General features: G+C 43.7%; 2 protein-coding genes across 2 annotated transcripts in view; one reads left to right on the top strand and one right to left on the bottom strand.

Annotated features, from left to right (window-relative positions):
- The window catches only part of CDK2AP1 (cyclin dependent kinase 2 associated protein 1), a 14,817-nt gene extending 4,796 nt beyond the window's left edge, over positions 1–10,021 (top strand). The window contains exons 2-4 of the mRNA XM_026037743.1: positions 5,137–5,243; positions 6,381–6,507; positions 9,324–10,021. Coding sequence (XP_025893528.1) covers positions 5,137–5,243; positions 6,381–6,507; positions 9,324–9,391 — 302 coding nt within the window. The 3' untranslated portion in view covers positions 9,392–10,021. The remainder of the gene's footprint in view (positions 1–5,136; positions 5,244–6,380; positions 6,508–9,323) is intronic.
- A 146-nt stretch (positions 10,022–10,167) lies between these two features.
- Positions 10,168–13,343, bottom strand: CUNH12orf65 (chromosome unknown C12orf65 homolog). Its single transcript, XM_026037742.1, has 4 exons — positions 13,292–13,343; positions 12,265–12,572; positions 11,364–11,606; positions 10,168–10,446 (listed from the first exon to the last, which is right to left on the bottom strand). Exons 2-3 carry the CDS (start codon positions 12,538–12,540, stop codon positions 11,394–11,396), a joined length of 489 nt encoding a protein of 162 aa, XP_025893527.1. The 5' UTR covers positions 12,541–12,572; positions 13,292–13,343; the 3' UTR covers positions 10,168–10,446; positions 11,364–11,393.
- Between the last annotated feature and the right edge of the window lie 613 nt (positions 13,344–13,956).

The raw sequence follows: 13,956 nt of genomic DNA on the forward strand, positions 1-13,956 counted from the left end.
TTTTTTTTTTTCATTTGGAAAGGAAATAGTTTAATTCAAAGAAAGGTCTGTTTCTACCATAAGGAGGGCTGTTTGAAGGGGGAAACAAAGTTGGGTGAAAGTTTGACTTTCGCAGCCAGCGCTAAAAGGAATGTTTTGTGCAAAGCGAGAGCGGGGTGTATTATTTTAAAGGGAAGTTTATGGGAGGGTTGAGGAGAATCGGGGCTGCCGGTGTTCGAGCTCTGGGCTGGCAGCTCTCGAGCAGCTCGGTGTGTTGCTTGGCGCTGCGGTGGATCTGCTTGTGTAGACACGCATGGAGTGTCCCATGGATTGCAGGGAGTTCTTGCTGAAGTCAAGCCAAAGTGTGTAGAGGGCTGAGGAATTAAGCCCTCTCCTAGTGAGCCGGAGTGGTGTACCTGTCATTCAGGCTGGGTTCAAATACCACAGAAATGTCTGGTCTGAGATATTACCTCCTCCTTCGCTGGGGGATGTTTGCCCTGTAATGCAGCTGGCAGAGCAGCCCATGTGAATGTTTCTCATATGTTTCATTACAAAGTTTACCAGTTCAGAACAGAAATTACATTCTCCCACTTAAAATATTCCAGCCTGGTTGTCTCGTACTCCTGGATCCTCCCAGGAATCAAATGCCAATTGTCTGAAGCAGCTGAGGAATGTGTTCGAGTTGGGTGGCAGAGGCAGCAACCTCCAGCACAGGGCTCCGTATAAAGAGCTGACGAGTGCTCCCCATCAAAATGGAAACAGCTTTCCTGGTGCAAGCAGCTTCAGCCTGAAGTGAGTGCCAAATACAAGGAGAAGCAGTGAGATTCCACGGGCTATGCCGTGCACCTTGGAGAAAATCCTGGCTGCAGAGACCCTGCGTTATGTAAGGTGATATTCGTGTATACAAAGGGTTGGTAAAATGGCAGGAATTCACATACCCAAGTTTTGCAGCATCTTGCCAAGTACAGGGTAGCAGAGGAACACAGATCCAGTGGGGTTATTTCTTTACTTACCTAAGTCAATTCTGCAGATATAACTCAGTTAGTTTAGTAACTATTACTGATAGAATTTTGCTGCTTGTGAGAGTAAAAGGGGGTGAAAATTGAGCTGCATGGATCTCATGACCCCCACTCGAGGCGAATCTGGTAGGAATCTCCCGGTGTTCCCGCTCCCACCACTTCCTTGTGGGGTGCACAGGGCTCTAGTGAGCTGCCTTTTCATTTTATTTTATTTCCAGCAGGCAACGGCAACAGATTTAGGAATTAAAACTCAGACCAGCAAATTGGTATCGCTGCTCAGGCTTCGAGACGGTAGAGGAGGTTTGTACTGATCCATTCAGCTCCTATCAGAAATTAATGGGAAGATTTGTGGTCAGTGGGAGTTTAGGGATGTAAAGCTGGATTTTTAGTTCCTTTGTCTGCCAGAGTGTTAATTGGGGCTCAGAGAAACCACTGGAAGGAGGAGGTTTTGATGCAAAAATCTTATTTCTTTTTATTGTGTTGCTAGATCCCCGTGATTAATAAAGCATAATATTATTTAAAAATCGCTTTATTTCTGTGGGGAAAAAATGCTTTTGAGAGTCTGCTTGAATACAGAAATGACGATATTGTTGGCACAGGCATAAATGGTTAATAAAAGGCTTTGTGTACATTTAATTGGGAAAGTGGAGGGAGGAAAGTGTGTGTATTAATTTAGGTTTTAAATAACAGCAAGCACTAAGACAATTTAGGATGTAATACAGAGTCTCACTGAAGTTCACTACCAAACACACTCCTTTTTCGGTTCTGCTGATTCTTAACTGTCTTGTCTCCATTGTTATTTTAGCATGAGAAAGCAAGCCTCAGTTCAGATCTCTCCCCTGCCTTTTTTTTCTTTCTAGTGAATACCTCCTCATCAAACTGATTTTCTGACTGGGTCTCGACTGTGAGACTTGGCCTAATTTTTCTTAGTAACTATAATAGTAGCAGCTGGTGTTCTCTCTTTCTTTTTTTTTTCTTTTTTTTTTCCCTCCCCTCTCTCTCCTTTCTTTTCCATCGGAGATATACAGGATGCTCAGACATGCAGATGTAATTTTGGGTTAACTGAGTAATAGTAATCCAAGACCCACGGACCCTCCCGGAGATAAATGCACAAAGTGACAGGTCAAAAAGCTCAAGGTCCATTACCCTCTGAGATACTAATATCCCTGTGATTAATTTCATTTTCATGATTGCATCATCTTAAATTGAGGTGAAATCAAGGATTTCTCTCTCTTTTTTTTTTCCCTCCCTCCAGCTGAGTTTGACTGGTGCAACTTGTGACCCGGCTGTGTGGAGGCTGGTACCACGGACAAGTCAAATCCTTTTCTTTGTTCTCCGGGCCTGCTGCTGCTGATAAAGTGGTCGGCGCATGGCATTATGTCTTATTACATTTTTGATGCAGACTGCAAAGAAACGGGTAAACTCACCATGGTTACCACGATCTGTCATTTGGCAGGGCATTCCGTACTCAGCAATGGCCTCTAGTGTCTGCATCACAGCTCTGCATATATTGTGGGTAAAGTAGACAATGCAGCACCCCTGGCCGCTGAGGCGACAAGGCTATTGATCTGATTGCTAATTTAAATCAGCATCAGAGCACAAACTGCAGCAGCGGGCCCTCCTGGATAGTTGTCTGCCGAAAGTTTCTCCTTGTTTGTTGGTTTAATTCGGTGTTAATTCAGTCGCTGCTGGGATCCAGCTCCCATGCTGGGACTGACTCGTGGCCACTGCAGTGGCACTGGCTTTCCCGTCTGTGCAACTTTCCTGGCTTTGCTGCTTTGTCTTGCCACACATCACGTGCCTGGAAGTTCTCCCTCTTATCTAGACATTCCTTGGCTTATCTTCCTACAAGAATGTGTCGTTGTTTAAATCAACATAATCTGCAGCAATCGATAGAGTATCTGCACTATATTATCATTAACTGATAGAGTGGTGGTGATTGATCTTGTTTGCCTGTTTAGCGTGGGCTGCAGCTCAGGTTTGTCTGTAAGCAGAGCAGGATTCCCGTCCAAGTACTTCCCTTGGTTCTGCACTGCTGGGAGCTCCCAGGTCCTATGTGTAGGTATGGGGCACTGCCTGCAGTAACTGTTTAGGAACAAGTCTTTACAGGACAGGGCTTTTGTTTTATTATACATGAGGAAAAGTTGCTCAAGTCTTTTTTTTTTTTTTTTTTAATTTAATTGAGGTAATTAAACCTTCCTACCTTGCAATGCAAGGCACTCATTAGTGTTTTTAAAGCATTTTGAATTCCTTGGAGGAAGATGCAGTTCGCTGTTGCATCATGTTTGATAACTGTCGGGATTCGATTGTCTAGACCGGAAATATTGATTGAGCTGTACATACAGCAATCTTGCAATTGTTCACATGTTCAGAGCTGATAATGAACTAATTGAATGTTCATAATGTAATGAACTAATTGAAAATGTAGCTGACAACTCCCTTGTTCCCTCACAGCACGGGAACTGTGCTCTATGGGTGTTTTCTGTGCTTTTTTTTTGTTTTGTTTTTTTTTTGTTTTGTTTTTACTGTGCTTTAGCAAACTGTGATAATTAACTCCGTGTGAAACCCGAGTAATGGAAATGCATCTTGTAGTAGCATAAAATGTAGTAGGTTAATTAAAGACGAAGGAAATACTTTACATTTTTAGGTGGTCTACTGATCATCCCATGTAACCATCACTAATTTTTCACTAGTGAGCTAGTTAGAATTAAAAACATGCACTCTTTTGCAGTGAAGATGACACCATGAGGATATACCCTGTGATTAATCCTAAAGTGGAAGGAGATTTCCCAACCGAGGAGCCTGGGGAGTCCCTGTCCCGCTGTGTTTAGCCTTGCTTTTATGGTGTAACTGCTGGCTTTTTGATTCTCTCTTTTCGTCATGATGGAAAATCTGAATGAAATCACCTGCAACTTTAAAGCAAAAACAATGATTTACACAGTTTTGAGTGCTGCTGACTTTTAGCTTCAGTTTAATTTAAATTCAAAGTCTGGTAAAATCTGTTTCGTGTGTGGGAAGACAGTGGGGAATTTGAGCAAAGGAGTAAGGGAAAAAGGGTTTTTCAGAGAGCAGCCAGGCTGTGTCTGCTGCCTGCAGGCGAAGGCAGCAGCAGCAGTGGATGCAGGGGCACTGCAACTGCAAGAGGGGAGCGGAGCTGCTGAGGCGAGTGGTGCAATGATCCCTTAGCTCCGAGTGTGCAATCCGCAACCGGCGGGTCTTGCATCACAGTTGATAAGTGGGCAGCATAATCAGGCCCTCTCTGAAAAACCAAAGGACTGTTTTGAAGTTTCCCAGCCCCAGTTTCCTATGTTGAAAAACTCTGTGTTTGTGGGGAGGGGGAAGTTTTTTGAATCCTCATTTTTGAGCCGTTTTTTAGGAGGTCACATTAGAGTCTGTCTGTATAACTTTTAGCTGACTGGAAACCCCCTCGATCTGAATATAATGCAAATATGAACTTTTATAATGTTAGAACATGTAACCTTAGCCAAAAGTGATGCTGTTTTTCTTTTAGCTTAATTGTGCGGTACGGTCTGTCTGGCTAAAAATGTTTGACATCATAAAAAGAGGAATAAATGGTAGCAACTCTTCAACTCCAAAGTTTCACAATGAGCAGCAGATCTGGTGTACCTCATCTGACTGCCCCCTATGAATAGTTTTGGCATCAGCTGGAAATAGTGTTGTGGGTAACTTGCGTTGACCGTGTGATGACACCTTTAAGTTGCAAAATTGCTTTCAGATAACTTGCACTGAAAAGGTAAAAATAGCACAGCACATTAGACTCATCTATGTGGAATGTATATATGCAAAAATAGGGCTCCTTAATATTTACAGTTTGTCTAGGCAGAACAACCTGTCATGTTACACTCTGTTTCACTTTTAGGCAAACAATTTGCACTGATAATGTTGCAGGCTGTGCTATTTTCAAATGTACAGCAAACTTGAGAGAAGTGTTAATTTAACTGTTCTCTTCCTAGCAAAAAGCGTGACTCTGAAATGGTGCTAGTGTGCTCTGAACGAGGTGAGAGGTTAGGGCTTTAGAAAAGAGAGGAGCTCTTTAGCATGTGTCCCAGAGCAACAGCTAATCCACCTCTAGATAATAACTGATATATATATATATTTTTCCCTTTTCTTTCTGCAGCTGGGAGTGTCCATTCCCCCTCCACAAGCATGGCAACCTCCGCGCAGTACAGGCAACTTCTAAATGACTATGGACCCCCTTCTCTAGGCTACACGCAGGGGATGCAGGTACAGTCGGGCTGGCTAGTTGTTCTTTCTTTAATGGGGTCGCTGACCCTAGGCTTGCATAGTGCTGTGAATGGTGGCCTGTAATCCGAGGTGTTCCCCCCTCCCACCTAGCTTTGAAATCAAACCCAAATGGCAGCCTGATTCATCACACATGTCTTGGGATCAAATTAGACTAAGCAGAGTGCTGAGTGAGATTAGTTACTAATTAACTGTTAGTCTCTTCCCTTCTGACTAGTAGTGAACCATGTCTTGAGTTACGTTTTGATAATAAGGGTTGTATAGTGTTTTAAATTATTTGATTAAAAAGTAATATCCCTACATCTTTAACTGCTTTCCTAGGGTAAATGTATACTTTAAATGTACAGCCTCGTGAAACGTGTTACAGAGATTCCTATGGATTGCTTTCAGGAATCCAACTGGTAAACTTTCTGTGAAACATTTTTAACATTTTAACAGGATTCCCATGTCATATGGGTAGCTTTCTTGTATCTACTTCTCACTCTCTCCGCCTAACTCCTCCACAAAATATGCATCCAAAAATTACAGAATCACAGAACAGCTGAGGTTGGAAAGGACCTTTGGAAATCATCTCGTCCAACCGGCCTCCTGCTCAGGCAGGGTCACCTAGAGCACGTTGCCCAGGGCTGTGTCCAGGTGGCTTTTGAGGATTTCCAAGGATGGAGATTCCATGACCTCTCTGGGCAACGTGTTCCAGTGCTCAGTTACCCTCACAGTAAAAACTTTTTCCTTATGCTCAGATGGAACTTCCTGTGTTTCAGTTTGTGCCCATTGCACATTGATAAAAGCAGAAGGAGAGATAAATAAGCTGTTCTCACATTGCTGTTTTTGCAGGACTGATTTAACTTCTGTTTCGCTTAAGTCCCAGTCCTGCAGCCGCATCCTCCCAGTTAATGCCTATTTTCCAAGGATGCAGAGCATTGTGTCCAATGGTAGGAGAAAATGCAAAAAGAAAATCATGTTTATGTAATAGAATTGAAACTTTCTTTTTTTTTTTTTTAATAACGTGTCTTCAATGGCAGTTTCTGGTATTTCATGAATTTTGGATTGCTGTTTGTTTCTTTTTTGTATTGCTCTTTTTAGCAGTATTTATTGAAATGATTTTGCTTCCTACTACAGGGCACCAGCAGCAGTCAAGTACCACAGAGCAAATATGCAGAACTTCTAGCTATCATAGAAGAATTAGGAAAAGAGATTAGACCCACATATGCTGGGAGTAAAAGTGCGATGGAAAGGCTAAAACGAGGTAAAGTTTAAAATTGTTTTTTTTTTTTTTTAATGTGTCTATACTTTTTTGGCATGAACTGCTTAAATACTGTTCCATGACAACTGCTACCTTTGAAAGGCAGCAGCTGTCTTCAGGTGACTGTTAAGCTAGATGTATTAACAAGCAACTGAATCTTTGGAATACTGTATTAAGGCAGCGTTGATAGATAAAGCAGTGGATGAATGTACCTCATATGAATAAAGAGAGTTTCAGTTAATAATTCAAACTTTATTTGGATCCCTTAAGGTGTTAGTTGGACATGTGTTGTCAGAGTCCTGGAGACCGACTTACCCCTTCAATTCCCTTTTGTGCCACGACTCTAAAATATCCAGTCAAGCATTGTTTACTTCCCCTCGTAAACATCACCCTTCTACTTGACCCAGGAGTCTCTACTGAAGTGTATTTTGCTTAAAGAAATTCTATGTCCTACTAAATCACACTGAGGCCAGTGGTGAGAAGAGCTGGAATAAAAAGGAGAGATGTCGTTAGTGAAAATTGCACAGGGACGGAGACTTGAAGCACACATATTCTTCTTGTCTCTGGAGCATCTGGCTCCTTAGGCTCTATTACCTGTTGTCAAGTGGACATCTTTAGGAGTCTCCTTGTTGGAGTCTAACAGTGTCCTAGGCCTAGCTGAGAAGGCCTTTTAGCTTTGCTTAGTTGGCTAAAAAGGGTCACGTAATTGCCCTTTCCTTGCAGTGTAAAAGAAACCCCTGCATGCCCTACCACTGACATCAGTCTGACATTGTCCTGCACAGGGGACATGTGAGGGTTATTTCTGAAGGAGCAGGGGGACATTCCACCGCTCTAGCTCCAGAAATGACCGTGAAAGGCCATCGCCAACAGTTGTGCTGGCTGTCCTGTCCTCAGCTGGCATGACATAGTTACCTTTTCCTCCCTTTGCTTGGTCCTTGTCCTGTGTTTGACTCCTGCATTCAGCCTTGAATGGGAATCTTACTGTAACAGACTAACGTGGCCACCTTGCAAACCCCCTTTACATTTACCCAAGACTTCAGAGTTGTGTTTAAGGCTCAGCCATTATGGGAGAGTAATATATCTGCCATGACATGCAATAAAATGACTAGTAGCTGTTCTGGGAAAAGGATGCAATAAAGTCTGCTGATGAGTGGTAAGTGGAATCTGGCCCAGCTAAAATCAATGTTACTGGAGTCTCTCTTTATGGCATTGCCTGAGTCAGTATTAATAGATCATGAATGGCAATAGGCTAATGGGCATGACTTGAGAGACACTGGGAGAGAGGCAGACATTCTCTCTGAACGGGTCAGCTAGGTGAGGGAAAGTTGACTTGCTATTTCCTGCAGCATTGAGGTTGTTTGATAATGTAGCTTTAAGATTCAGTACTGTAACTGTGACTGGTGTGTCAGTGTTGCAAGAAAATCAGAAATAAATACCTTTTGCTGCCATCTTTTGGTCACAGACATAGCTTTCTATCCATTTTGGGAGCCTTCTGGCTGAAACAGCTTATGCAGGCGTGAGGGAAAGACTGAATGAGGGTACCCACATGTCTGCAGCCTCCATGGCCGTGTGGAGGATCTTCCTGAATAAAGTCTCTGTCTCCAGCTCCACCTGCTCCTCAGGACAGAGGCTACTGACCTCCAAAACTGGCCAAATTCCCAGTGTTCTACATAATTCACAGTAGCTCTGCTGCATAAACTGGGCGTCCTGCCACCATACCCAGGTCTAATGTGCTGCTGTGGGTATGCAGCTCTGCATCGCGTCGCTGCAGGCTTTGCCTGCTATGTGTCAGTTTAACCTCTGCAAAGCCTTGGACACAGCGGCCCAGGTCACTGCTCCTTGGGTGTAAAGGCTGTTGCTCTCATTTGGGCAGGCAGCCTTCGAGAGTCCAAATCTGTTGTCTCTAAACAGCGCTTAACGTTGCTCTGTTGTCTTACTGTGATTTCCTCACCTTGTTAGGGAGCACGAGGGACCACAGAAATAATCTGAGCCTCTATCTGATGCTGTCAATAGAACATAGCCTCGTTTGTCACTGGAAAATCTGCCCAGGATGTCTCATTTTAAGATTTTACTCAAGCACTTGTTCTTCTGGTAGCTCTAAGAATATGAATACAGTTTGCATTCCAGGATTAAGAATCAAGGTACAGCTTGCTGGAACTCCATGGAACAGGACTTAGTGGGAAATTCCAGCTTACATCTCTCAAATGAGAATAGATATGGCAGCATGGAAAGTAGTGATCAATGACACTGGAAGCTGATCCAGTGCTGGGAGCTAACTTTTTGCACACACCACTAAAAACCTCCTCTTGTTCTTTTACAAGGCAGTACCTGAGCTGAGGCAGTATTACAAAAATTCAGTTTTTGATGCATCCTCTCAGAGGAGAATTACTCCAAGGTATTAATTGAGGCTTTTACAGCTTGCTAAAATGAATCCCCAAATTACTTCATGTCTTCTTTCACCTAACTGTAGCAAAGTAACTGACAGGTAGGCAAGATGATTTTTTTTTTCTCTAGTTAAACCCCTAAATAGGCCTGCAATGCTAATTGAGGTGTACCTGTCACTGCAGATATACAAAATTTATAATGCTCCGATTCCTGCTTTAGTATCTTTTCAATTTATAATGACAGCCTGCAAAAAGCAAACTTCTAGCTTAGGCTTATGTTTGGAAAGGACATGGAGGAAGGAAAAACTCTCCTTTTTTTCTGGAGTATACTGGGATTGTTTTGGTAATTCAGAACAGAAATAAATCTTTCTTTGGATTGTCACTGCAAGAGTCACCTGAAGGAGATGATTGATAAAATGTCCCATTCTTTTGCAGGCATTATTCATGCTAGAGGACTAGTTCGGGAATGCTTGGCTGAGACTGAACGAAACGCAAGATCCTAGCCCACTAATTCACCTGCCAGATTTCCAAGATCTCCTAATGAAGAAAAAGTAATACTTATTCCTTTGACTCTTGAAACATTCAGATGAATTTCTTTATTTTGAATGTTTTACCTTTCTTTTGCCCTTACAAATGTGTATAGTTAAGAATGAAAAAACAAGGATTTTTCAACTTACGAGGGTTTGCATTTTGTAAAGACGTTAAAACACCCAAAATATTTCTAAAACACAAAACCTGAATTGCATGCAGAGGAATGCTCTCTCTCTTCCAGGCTTTATTTCAGTTCTCTTCCTATCCAGCCACAGTCTTTTTCTTTTGACTATATTCACTTAACCCCAACTGCCCATCTTTGACATAAACTCTGAGGATTTTTTTAATAAATGCAGAATAGCATGTGGTACCTAGTAGTCTGCTATGTCACAATTTGTCATACAGCATAGACCCTGCTTAGCAATAACCTTCCCTTCCTCTTACTTTTCCCTTTTTTGTTTGTTTTGCATAAACATTTGCATGAGTGTTAGTGCTTTGAAGTCCATTTAAAGTGCATGACTTATATGGAAAATAGGGAAACCTATTGAATAATAACAAGGTCCCAGAAAGCTAATTTCTACATTACGGCTGGAGATTTCAGTTTTAAGTTTGCCAAAAAAAAAAAAAAAGAAAATTCTGGATAAATTACTAAAACTGTTATTTGCATCTTTGTATGTATTTATTACTTGATGTAATAAAGCTTATTTTCATTAACAATTTGTATTAAAACTATGTACAGTCACTTTAATCAAACTCATACCGTGTGTGCAAGGGAACTCTCAATAGAGAAAGGTTTAACCTTCACGCAGGAGGCTCAAGTTCAAGAAGAGCCCAGAGGATGGGACTGCAGAGTGCTGGAGACTTTCCATCCATGGCACAGTCCTGATGCAGTCATCTCTGCAGGAAGGAGGTACAGCTGCTAGGTAGTCTCCATTGCTTTTAAAATACACACTACAGCTCCGGCTGTGAAGGCTCTCCCCTTCCTTGTTGAAGGTCAGAACTCAGTCGTAGCCTGTGATGTTCCTGTCTAGAAATTAAAGACAAATTTCCCATTTGGCAACTGGACTTCTTAATAATACTAAAATGGAAATGTATATCAGCCCCAAACTAGCAGGAAAAAAGTCTCAGAAAACCTAGCATATCTGATACATATGGCAGTTCAGATACTTGAAGATAATAAAACATTAAGAGAAAAAAAATTATTTCCATCATAGCTTGAATGAATAGGATTCTGTTGCATTGTCAGGTATCTTGCAACGTGTGTTTTTCTAGATTTTTTTTAATCTGTAATGATCTAGCTGTACATTTGAGCTGGAAGAAAATACCTGACAACTGCCATTTGCGGGAGCAACCCTCTCCCTTCCCCCACATTCTTAGCTGCTGCAGGTAATTCTCACTGAAGTTTAAGCAGTAGCTTTCAGAGCTGGAGTGGAACAAGAACATTTATGCTGGCAGTTCAGCTGACACAGCTGAAGGGGGCAGCCAGTGATTGGAGCTGGTTACGCCACCTCTAGTGGTATCACAAAGCAACCTGCTCCGTGTCTCATCTACACCACATCACTGTTTATGCAACATTCTGGTATCAGTGGAGGCAGTGGTCAAGTAAAAGAAGGAAAGTTATAACTTTTTGGTGGTGTTCTTGTGTCTCGGAACTCCTAATGGGTTGAGTTTTCTTTTTGTCTCTGTTAACAGCATTGGAAAGTTTATCATCCCCTTTCAAAATGATGGGATTACCATATTTTGAACTTGGCAGAAGAACTGATTGCTGAACATGAGCAATGAGATGATGGCAGGCAGAAGAAGGAATATATAATTGCTTTTAATACTTCCATTTACAGAAATAGCAGGTCACTACTCAATTCTTTTAGCTGTGTTTATGAAGCCCTACCGTAGCTGACAGTTAGGAAACTACATTTGGATACAGTCACGTACTGCTTTCCTTACCCAGTTAAGTCAAGTCAGTATTTCAAATGTTTAGTTCCCATCTAGTTGTTGCATCTCTTTAAAATGCCTTTTTCTTTCTAGGTTTTCCTTTGCTCTTCTTTTCTTTTCTTGCTTCTTCTTCTCTGCTGCTTTCTTCTCTTTAAAAACATCGCTATTTTCACCTTTATAGAAGAGGTCAACCTTTTCCTGCAGGATTTCTCTGGCTATCTTTCTATTCTGCTCTACTGATCTTGTTTGATGACACTGAGGAGAGAAAAGAAAAACAGAGTAGAACATTTATTTTGAGACCTGAAGCCATTTATTCTTCTCTTTTCCCCTTCAGTCTAAATATTTCACCTGAACAAGGATTGTAAGATCAGATCCTAATTAGGAAGGATGTATTCTGGACAGACTGCCTAATAATCAATTGTTACTGCAATTTGGCAGGCTGGCTTTCACATTAATCTTTAATTCTGTCAGCAAACACAATTGCTTCCATGTTACCTCAGAAAGTTGCTTCTGAGCTTAACTGTGTCTTCCCCTTCTTACAGTAAGGAAGTAAAGATTAATTTCAAAAGTAAGTTTTAGTTCATGGTACGTAGGGAGGAGTTATACTTAAGAAGAATATGCAAAATGACTATGATCACCTCGTTAAGAAAGACCTTTTAAGACTTATCACTGAGATATCACTGAGAACATACAAAGAAAGCTACAGAACAGTAGCATTTGCCAAAGCTTAACCCCAAGATCAGCTTAGCCTCAAGTCTATTAATGTTAACCAACCATGTTCCTTTCTGAGGTTCTTTATAGCGCATATCAATAAACTTCTCCTTGACTCTTGCACTGAGGATATTCTTAACTTTAAAAGGTAGTTTGGCAGACTTAATGTACTTTACGACTTAATGAAATAAAATATCATTACCTTAATGACAATCCCAGTGGGAATATGCTTCAAGACAACACAGTTGCTTGTCTTATTAACGGCTTGACCTCCTGGACCATCACCTTTTACAAACTGTTCTTTCAGTTCTGCCTCATTTAGTGCAAGGAGATTGGAAGAGTTCTTCTTTCCTGCTGCCTGGAATAAAGGCAGCCTGATCAGGGAAAACTGCTGTTTCCTCAGCATCCATGGCCTCCAAAGTGCTGCACTTGCTTCTTTCAGTGAGAATGTAAAATAAAATAAACTTGGAGCATTCATACAGAAGGGAAGATACAGCTTCCTCTGCAAAACTGAAAAGGGGGAAGAGAAGATACCATCAGAATCCCTGTTTTAAGAACTGGTTTCATAGACCTTTGTCTTGAAATATTCACCATTCCAAATGGAATTTCATTTCTGATGTTGATGCTATCCATTTTTTTGATCATCCTTCTCCACTCCTGTAACTTTCTTTCAGTGAAAAAGCAGCCCCAAGTTTTTCCAGCTGCTGCTTCATCCAGTGACTCTTTCTTAAGGTCAAGTTTTTAATGGTAACCTGAGCAAGGCAACGTGCATTGTGTTTTAGCACTTCATGGCTAAAAAATGAATGCCAGGTTCCAGTGCTGTGAAATGGCACTTTTTAAAGAAATTAGGTAAATTAGGTAATTAAAATAATGGACGCTTCTGTGAAATATTTTGCGTGATTCATAAGAAAATAGTTAAGCATGAGAGCGAGTGGCTATAAACAGCCATACAGGTTAACTCTAAGTGCCGGAATCACTGCGATTTTAGGAACGCTTTTATTTAAGGCCACAACAGCCGCCTGGTGGCAACAGCAGACAACAGAAATGCTTCCATAAATAAACAACCGTTGGGAGAGGGAGCGGGGCGCGGGCGGAGGAGGCCCGGGGAGGCCGCGGCGCCCCGTGCCGGGCACACAGCCCGCCCGCCCCGCGAGGCCGGTGCGGGAACGCGGCGGGGCGGCTGCCGGGACCGGCGGGGCAGCCCGGGCGCCCCCCGCGCCGCCGCTTACCTCAGGCGGCTCCGGGCAAGCCCCGCGCAGGCATCACCGCGCTCCTGCGCATGCGCGGCCGCCTCGCTCTGCGCAACAGCCCCGCCCACTCGCGCTGCGGGGCAAGCGCGGCCAATGAGGGGGCTGCCACCATGCGGCGGGTTCCGCTAATTGGTCCCCGAGAAGCCAATCGCTGCCTCAGAGGCGGGTTTACGCACGCGCCGCCGGCGCCCCCAATCAGGCGCTGGGAAGCCGATCCGGCGCGTAGCCGCAGGGGCCAATCCCGTCGCGGCGACGCGCGTACCTCCCCACAGAGCCAATGAGAGCGAAAGGCGCGGCCAGGCGCGCGGCCAAGGCGGCCAATCAGCGAGCGGCGCCGCGTCTCTGGTGCCCCCTAGCCCGCCACGCTCGCATCGCGGCCGCCAATCGCGGGGCAGGAGGCGGGCGCCGCGCTTGTTTACGGCCTCGCGGCCCCCGTCCCGCCGCTGCGCGCGCCCGGACATGCGGGTAGGGAGCGGGGAGCTCCGCGGCCGCGCGGGTCGGGGCGGGACGGGACCGGGCGGGGCGGGCGCTCGGCCGCGTCCCGGCGCCTCGGGGCCGCCCCCTTCATCCCGCCCAAGTGGCCGCGGAGTGGCGGGCCCGCCGGCCAACCGGGCGCCGAGGAGCTGTCAACATGCGCGGGCGCG

Source organism: Nothoprocta perdicaria, unplaced genomic scaffold (assembly GCF_003342845.1).
Source record: "Nothoprocta perdicaria isolate Ctin4 unplaced genomic scaffold, notPer1 scaffold_2, whole genome shotgun sequence".
NCBI classification, from domain to species: Eukaryota; Metazoa; Chordata; class Aves; order Tinamiformes; family Tinamidae; genus Nothoprocta; species Nothoprocta perdicaria.